This window comes from Acanthisitta chloris, unplaced genomic scaffold (assembly GCF_000695815.1).
Source record: "Acanthisitta chloris isolate BGI_N310 unplaced genomic scaffold, ASM69581v1 scaffold39029, whole genome shotgun sequence".
Taxonomy (NCBI): Eukaryota; Metazoa; Chordata; class Aves; order Passeriformes; family Acanthisittidae; genus Acanthisitta; species Acanthisitta chloris.
Window position 1 is genome coordinate 99 of NW_008692633.1, and position 9,314 is coordinate 9,412.

General features: G+C 42.3%; 1 protein-coding gene across 1 annotated transcript; it reads left to right on the forward strand.

The window, feature by feature from the left end:
* Positions 1-413: 413 nt before the first annotated feature.
* Positions 414-8,023, forward strand: LOC103809860 (phospholipid-transporting ATPase FetA-like; the record flags this gene model as incomplete). Its single annotated transcript, XM_009082730.1, has 5 exons — positions 414-561; positions 3,398-3,581; positions 5,097-5,320; positions 6,679-6,762; positions 7,778-8,023. Coding segments are annotated over 5 exons (886 nt in total), but the record flags the coding sequence as incomplete, so codon positions are not given.
* Between the last annotated feature and the right edge of the window lie 1,291 nt (positions 8,024-9,314).

Below are 9,314 nucleotides of genomic sequence, written 5' to 3' on the forward strand. Positions count from 1 at the left end.
TCCTTTGTCTGGATATGGTCCTTTTCTGGCAGGATCAGAGAACCTACCTTCCTCCCTCACCTCCTCTGTAGAGACAATTTCTTAAGTATAGGTGGAAAAGGGAAAAAGGTTTTCAGTCCTTCTCTCTTGGAATAGGTCATTGCCAGACAACATGCACAGAAAATAGGATTCCCTTTGGGATACCATCCTTTGTGACACGCAGCTAGTTTGTTTGACTTTAAATCAGCAACACTTTGGCAACAATGTCAGTTGTAGGGATACAAGTTAAATTGAACTAAACCATCAAAGGGAAGCACCAATTTTTTATCTTCATGAAGTTGCTGTAGCAAAACATATATATTTTTAAAAGATTTTCCTTACTACCGTTATTATCCTTATTATCCTGGATATTTTTTTATTATTATTTTTTGTAGGAATGCAAGGAAAAAGATGAAGCCAGACTCCTTTCTGGACAGTGAAGAAATCAATATTCAGTTTGAAAAATCTTCAAAAAAACCAAAAATTATACCTGATGAGCAAGCAAATGGGGTGTACGGTCTGGTTATCACTGGCCACAGCCTGGTAAGGAAGGTTCAGAGCCTTTCTAGGGATGAGTTCCCTGAAGAACTTATTGGAAGACATACTGGAAGTCTGAAAAATGGTTTAAAAATATAGCTGTAGAGGGCAGATTTTTTTTCCTAGTTGAGAATTAGGCTTAGTGGTTATCTGAGATATCAAAGGGTATTGAAAAGGTTTCAGAAGGCTGGAACAGGGAAGAGTTTGGCCTGATCTTTGGTGAACAAGACGGCTAAAGTAGCTGGATCAATTTTAATTCCCAGAAAGACACTAGAAAAATAACCAGGTAATTTGTCCATGCATCAAGGAGATAACATCAGAGACGGGTTTCAAGTTTGCTAAGAACATGTTCTACTGAATATATCTTATAACAGATATGCTTAATGGATAGGATGTAGATCTTGTAACTTCACTAATAAATTGTTTTATGCTCTCTCCCATGATGTTCTTCCAAGCAAACTGAAGTAATATACTTTAGATTAAATTGTTAAGTGACAGATGCAAGACTACTTGTAAAGTGTGGCTCTTAAGGGCTCACTCTTGATCTAAAACAACAGTTAACTGTCCTCCTCAGAGGGTTATCCCACACCTATTTGATGCTCAGTGTTGGCATTAACTGCTTAAAAAGAGAGCAGGTAATACCAGGCTGGGAGAGAGTATAAAGGAAACGAAGAGTAGTCATGCATGATCTGGAAAGCGTAGGGGAAAACTGAGGGAGTTAGGATTTCTGAGCCTCTTCAAATAATGACAGGTAAACAAAGTAATGGAATTAAACTCAGATAAGAGAGTTCTGGGCCCTGGAATAGATTTTCTATACTTGGAAATTTTTTAGAACAGGTTAGAGAAAAAAAAACCAATTTAGATCAATTTAAACCTGTCTGGGAGGAAGGCTTAATTTATTCAAGTTTTTTTATCTGTTGTATTTTACTTTGGCAGATCTTAGTGAAAGCAAATATGCAGACATGGAAAGTACCAGGAAGTGCTGCATCTCAGAGACGTTTCTATTCCCTATGGTTGCTACCTCTCTTGATGGCAGTCTAGCAAATTTCATTCCCAGCTCTGTATCACCCCAGTAAATTGCTATTATAAAATCTCATCTTGCTCTGCTTTTTGGCTTATGTGCCATGTGTATGGACCCCAGACATTTTCAGACACCTAAACATTGTTAAGTATCCTCTTTTCTTTGCACTCACTCCCTCTTTAACACTCACTCCCTCTTTAACTACCGGGACGTAATTGCCTTTAGATCCCCACTGCAAAGCAGACAAGAGATCTGCCAGGTTCGGTACATTTGCATGGATGGGCATCGGCCACAAACCCCTGCCCATTCCTACTTCACCCCCTCAGCCTACAGCACGGCACCTGAGTGCTGTGCTGTCAAAGCACTACTGGCAGCAGTGGCAAAGCTTTCTTTTTATTCGTGGAAAACCACACACACCCACAAGCTGGCAAGAGATTACATCCCCCACAAAGAAACTCAAATCTGGGCTGTATGGGAACAGCCAGGCTGTATTAAGCGGACACAACCAGTCTCACCAAGACTGTGGCTTTCTCCTGGGTGGCAACCACAAGGACAGTGCAGACAAAATAAGATGTTATTTACTTTTATGAGCTTGAACAATGATAGTAGTCCTGATACTGCCCCACCCAAACACAGCAAGTGCTCAGTGCTATATCCCTACCTGCAGATGGGTGGGATGGCAGTGCTGGGGCTATGTCTGGTGTTGCTTGAACAAACTGATTGAACAGAAACACATCAGCATCTGTAAATGGCATCATCACACTAGTTGACTTGTGTGCAGTAGTACCTTTAACACATGATGTGATAACATTTAGCGGGTGCTGTGCAGCAAGGATGTTAAGACAAAAGCCATCTCTGCCTGTACCAACCAGTGGTAACAAAGTTAACTATGGAAAGGTCTCCTGTTGAGCAAACCTACAGCCACTGACAGAGAGAAGTGGGGACACTGGTGACTCACAGCTCTCTGTTTCAAGAAGAAAGGATATGTGGCCTAAGGACTGTCTGCCTTATGCAGAAAGGGCAGTGGGCCTGCTGTCATGGCTCCTAGGAGAAGGGAGCTCTATAGATTCCTTCTGTGCATGTCTGCTAAAAAGAGACCAAAAAAAAAAAAAAAAAGAACAGAGACAAAAAGCATGATCAGATAGAAATATGAAAAGCTAATGCTGCTCCCTCCTCCTCATGCAGAACTGGAGGGGTGACGAGACATCCAATTATCTCTGTGCTTCCCGAATAGAAATAACACGGCTGACTGATTTAAAAGGTCAGCACTCAGAGCAAAGCAGACTTCTCCCTGGCTTTTTATTTCGCTTTGTCATGCCCACCTGAGCTTAACTTTTCCCATGATTTATTTTTTTTCAATTAAGCACTCCTAAATTGAAATCTCTCCTATTTATACCACAGATCTCCCCGAGCTTAAAAAATAATCCATGAAGGATGAGCAGAGACTCTCTCACATGGAGATGCACAAGGTTGTCTCAAGCCTGGCCACAGCTTCGTTAATTTAGTGCTCCTGGTGTCTGACACTTCTGCCACTCTGTCAGGTTACATCAGCCAGAGCAGCTGCTGTGCATATCCAGCTGTTGTGCACATCCAGATATGATGCAGCCAAGGTGCAAACTCCTAGGCCTAAGCTGTGCAGTATGATACGCAGTGTGGGTGTCTCCTGTGACTGAGCTGATGGATTCACTTGGGGTATCCCATACCTTCCTTCTGCTGACTGACAGAGCTAGCTCTGTTCTCATTTCCAACTTGCTGCATTCTGTTTGTTAAGCCAGGCATTGCTGAGAGTCTGACCTGAACAACCCCTTTGCTACTTCTCAGGCTTATGCATTGGAAGGGAACTTGGAGCTGGAGCTGGTGAGAACTGCCTGCATGTGCAAAGTGGTGATCTGCTGCCGGGTAACACCCCTGCAGAAGGCCCAGGTGGTGGAGCTGGTGAAGAAGTACAAGAAGGCTGTGACTCTGGCAATTGGAGATGGTGCCAATGATGTCAGCATGATCAAAAGTGAGTGAAGGCCCACAGCCAGCATGCTATAGCAAAATGACTTGCTGATGTATTTGCTATCTGAGGTCGGCTAGCAGTGGAAACACAGACTTGAGTACCTCCTGTACCACCCTCTTTGTGAAATCAAGAGTCTGTGTCCCAAGATTTGACAGGTCTCTACAGAGCACTGTCACTACAGGTTGCTCATATCTCCTGCCTTCTAGGTTGGACTGGATGTCAGGAAGCTAAAGGTGCACTAAGTGCCTATTTCTCTGTTTCTGCCTTGGAACAGACAAAATGGTTGGACTTGATGATCTTATAGGCCTTTTTCAATCTAAATGATTCTATGATTCTATGAAAAGTCCAGCCAGGCTGTAATGTGTCCTTATGTGTGTCTATATCACAAGGGCAATATATAAAACAAACAAGTTTGTTTCATAAAGGGCCTGGCTTCAAAGCAGAAAGAAAACATTCCTATATAATATTATGTAGAGGTTTTTTTGCATTTCTTTATATTAGGGCCATTTGTTAATTATCTCCCTTGAGTTATAAATGCTGGGCTTCCAGGCCCCTTCATCCTTGAGCATCATTTGATGCTGCATTACCTCAGTGAATTTACAAAAAAAATCCCCTAACTAGGTATAATTAAATTAAGATTATTCAGAAGGGCCTATTGCTAATCTTCCTTGTGCTAATTTGCAAGAATTGATTAACTGGAGCCTTTTAATTAAGAAAGAAAAGGCTAAGTAGAGAGCTTCAAGGGAGATTAGTCAGGCAGTCAGCAAAGAAAGGGGAAGAAAAGTTAAAGTGTACATGATAATTAGAAACCAACCCAGTCCCCCCACAAGAGGATTGGGACTTTGGGATTTTATCAATTCACTGTTCCGAGGCAACCTCTGAATCTAACAAACCTCCAGCCATCAAGATTGTTCTCATTAGTTAAAGCTGCATAATTAGCTGTCATATTAAACTTATGTCCATGTTTAATAAACCCAAGTTACTATTAAAAAAGATGTGGCTCTTCTATCTAATTATTTGATTGAACTAATAATGCCCAGGAAGTGTACAAAGGCTACAGTCTGCCTTGTAGCACAGTGTCTAAGAATTCTAAAAATGGTTTTAAGATCTTGCTTGTCTGGAGTGATGTATTTATATTTACATACATGCATGTATGTAAATATAAGTCACATGTCAATAAATTCATTTTTTCATAACAGCAGCTGCTGTGAACAACAGCATTTGTGCTGCTGGAAAACATTCAGAAAGAAAATATAAATTGTCACTGAACCTATAATTTCATTGAAATAATAAAAGCCCAGTTACAGGAAATGTATCACCACAGCCAAATTCATAGTGCTGCTGAAAGAATCAGAGCTCAAAAATATTATTTTTTAAAATAACTAAAACTTTGTATATGACATTTTATGAAGGCTGTGAGAGAATTACCAGAGTGTTCCAGTGCAGGGAATGAATTTTTAAAATGGGATAATCAAAGCTCTCAGTGTAATGATGTGATCAATAACCTTCTTGTTGCAGCTGCCCACATCGGGGTTGGTATTAGTGGCCAGGAGGGGATGCAGGCAGTCTTGTCCAGTGACTTCTCCTTTGCACAGTTCCGTTACCTGCAGCGCCTGCTCTTGGTCCATGGCCGATGGTCCTACATCCGCATGTGCAAGTTCCTCAAATACTTCTTCTATAAGAATTTTGCCTTCACCTTAGTGCATTTCTGGTATGGCTTCTTCTCTGGCTTCTCAGCACAGGTAAGTCCAGCTTCTGTTTTCTCAGGGCCATGAAGATGATCACAGGGCAGCACCTCTCCTGTAAAGACAGGCTGAGAGAGCTGGGGTGGTTCAGCTGGGAGATAAGAAGGCTCCAGGGAGAACTTAGAGCACCTTCCAGTACCTAAATGGGCTGCAAGATTGCTGGAAATAAACTTCTTATCATGGCCTATTGTGATGGGGAAAAAGCTAATGGTTTTAAGCCAAAAGAAGGTAAATTTAGATTAGCTACAAGGAAGAAAGTTTTTAAATGAGGTGGTGAAACACTGACACAAATTGCCAGGAGAGGTGGTTGAAGTCCCATTCCTTGAAACATTCAAGGTCAGGTTGGACAGGGCTCTGAGTAACATGACCTAGTTGAAGATGTCCCTGCTAATTGCAGAGAGGTTGGACTAGATGACCTTTACAGGTCCCTTTCTACCAAAATCATTCTATGATTCTATGCCTAGTGTTTTCAAGCAGAGCATCTGGAAACATTTCAGAAGGAATTAAACTAAGCCATTCCTCCTACCTCTACTGAACAGACTCAGGTCTCTCTTCTCTAGCCATAAAGCAGATATTGCTGCCTTCATCACAGTGCTGGTATAGGGCAGATTCTTGAAGACATTTATAGAATTGTAGAATTAATAAGGTTAGAAAAGTCCTCAGGATCGCTGAGTCCAACCATTAATCCAACACTGCCATGCTCACTGCTAAATCATGTACCACACGCCACATCCACACGTGTTTTGGACATTGACCACCTTTTCATTGTAGAAACCTTTCTTAATATCCAGTATAAACCTCCCCTGGCATTTTGGTGCATTATGAAGCACATAGGCCACCTGCAGGATTTTCGAAAGTGTTCAAAGTGATTACAACCATCAGCTGCTGAAAAAGGTTACAGTTTGGTGCAGATCTTGTAAGACCTATGCTTACCCTGTTAGCACATTTGGAGCAAACAGTTTAATCCTGAGATACCTGTCTGCATCAGCAGCTTAAAAGAGGAGAACATCTACATTGAAAAAAATGGTATTGGTTCAGGGCAAACCAGTCTTCAACCAAACCCATGCATGAGAAGTGCAGATAACCAGGGAACTGCAGGTGCAGGGTGCAGGCAGGGTGGGTGCAGATTGGTGTGGAGGTATCCTGCTCGGGCTGCAGCCAGCAGTGAGTGCTGAACAGACTGGTCTGGCATAATGTGATCCTTCCTCTGTTTAGGAATGCTGAGCTTCAGTCATTCCTTTTGTCTCAGTAACATCTCAAACTAAGACGTTGCAGCTTTTAATTGTATAAACTTTCAAAGAAATGGAAGAGATAGCTTTTTGCTAACTTCATGCTCTATTTTGTTTTTTTCACAGACTGTCTATGATGAGTGGTTCATTACACTTTACAATTTGGTATATACCTCCCTTCCAGTACTAGGAATGAGCCTTTTTGATCAGGTACTGTTTCTGTCACCACTTAGGGAATTTTTTAATAGGGGTTTTGTCTCCAGGTGCTTTGAGCTGGCTCAACGAAGCGAAAGCAGCTGACCTTTAGGCTAGACATTGTGGTAGCCCTGAAATAGTTTTCTGCCAGTGAACACTTAGACCACAAAAAAGGATGCACCAGGGAGATTGTACATCAGACTGTGCAGGTTTAAGTAGTCCTGTGAGAAGTGTGGAGTTGGACTCAATGATCCAAATGGATCTCTCCAAATTGAGATAATCTGTGATTCTATGACTATCCTGATTTGGCCTGTGGGGTTTGGGGTGTGATGAGACTTTTGGTTTAGGCTGCTGCCTACAGTACAAGCTGTCATTGAAGCACTTCCCTGAAGCAGTTATTACCTACTAGCTGTGTTCCTGAAGTGTGAAAGGTGACTTTCTAATGACCAGACAAAGCAATTAATTAACTAGATCTTTGAAGCCAGATTTTCCAGGTTCAGCATTACTAGTGAGTTTTTTCTGTGGACGCTCCCACACACAGTTCTACCTCATTGCCACTGTTTGACAAGATGTAGGAGCAATAAAGCTGTTCCTATATGCATTTTATAAGTTAAATAAGTAGGAACTGGCTACTCTGCAGTGTTTCACATTGTCCAACTCTGGACATTTAAAGGATCCAAGTCAAACAGCCTTACCTGTGCATGGGCCTTGGGGAGGTATTTTCTAATCCTTAGTTTCCAGTCAACTCTCTGAAGAGCAGACCATGCAGTCTGCTTTAAATGAAGTGTATATTTTTTCCCCTTTTTTCATCATCTGTCAATTTTTTCAGCACAAGACAGGTGAAATACAACATTGAATGTATGACTAGGTGACCTTGGGATGTGTCATTCTAGTAAGCACAACTGAGTGAATTGTGTGCTAAGCCTTTTTTCATGGAAATGCATGTCACAAAGACATGGCAGCACTAAGTGGTCTCTGTGCTTGATTGGGTAGCTGTCAGCAAATCTGATCATCTCCTCTTTGCTTTCAGGATGTGGATGATCGTTGGAGCATGCTGTTTCCTCAGCTATATGTGCCTGGCCAGCAAAATCTCTACTTTAACAAAGTGGTGTTTGTCAAGTGCATGTTGCAAGGGATCTACAGTTCCCTCATCCTCTTCTTCATCCCCTATGGGGCCATGTACAATACAGTGAGGAGTGATGGGAAGGCCATTGCTGACTACCAGTCCTTTGCACTGATGGCCCAGACCTGCTTACTGATAGTCGTGTCTGTACAGGTAAGGCATCCCATGTAATATTTTTAGGAACTAATTGTTGTTTCATGATAGCAGCGTCTGGAGGGCCACTTGGGATCTTGATAGCATTATATTTCACAGAATCACAGAGTATTCAGAGTTGGAAGGGACCCACCCACAAGAATAATCAAGTCCAGCTCCTGGCCCTGTACAGGACATCCTCAAGAATCACACCATGTGCCTGAGAGCATTATCCAAATGCTTCCTGAACCTTTGCTGCTGCATCTTGCATTCTTGGGGGAAAAAAAGTCTCCTGATGCCTGATTAGTCTCCTCAGTTCAACAGAACAGGAGATTTGTATGTTAGGAAAGATCAGAGTGACAGGAAAGCAGTCTTTGCTTGGGGAAGTTTGCAGTCATAGCAAACAAATCAGTTAACGCAGGGAATAGAGAAGGATTTGTTCTAGTTTTATGGAAAGAGTTTGAAGCACAGGACTGTCTGCCTGCTATCAGGCAGGTATTTATAGGTTCTCCATCATGGAGCTGTCTCTGCAGCCTGGCCCCATGCATGATGCACATGCTAGGCCCGTACTTGATGAAAGAAATAGCTAAGACTTGGGTGATAGAAACTTCAGATGGGACTATCACTATGAAGAAGAAAAAGAAAGAAAAGACAAATTAAAAGAAAACCAATCAACCACATCTCCCTAGATACTTTTTTTCTGCTGTCTGAAGCCTTGTAGGCTCCTACGCCTAACTTTCAATGCTAGATCACAGCTTGGGGGTGGAGATATAAGCATGGCTCATTTGAACTTACTGTCTCCAGCCCCCAGTATAAGAAGGACAAGGACCTGTTGGAGCAAGTCCAGCACAGGGCCATGAAAATGATCAGAGGTTTGGAGCACCTCTGCTAAAAAGATGGGCTGAGAGGGTTGGGATTGTTTGGGCTGGAGAAGAGAAGGCTTTCAGAAGCCTTGCCGTACATAAAGGGGTCCCACAAAAAATCTAGAGAGGGATTTTTTTCAAAGGCATGGACAACAGTTACTGCTTTAAAATAAAAAAGAGCAAGTTCAGTATAGATATTAGGAAGAAATTCTTTACTGTGAGGGTGGTGAGGCACGAGGACAGGTTGCCCAGAGACATTGTGGGTGCCCCATCCCTGGACATGTCCAAGGCCAGGTTGAATGAGGCTTTGAGCAACCTGGTCTAGTGCAAGGTGTCCCTGGCCATGACAGGGAGATTGGAACAAAATGATCTTTAAGGTCCCTTAATAGCCTGTGAATGCTTGAGAAGAGGACAACAACAAGACTGTTGGGAAAGGGAAAGTTCCGCAC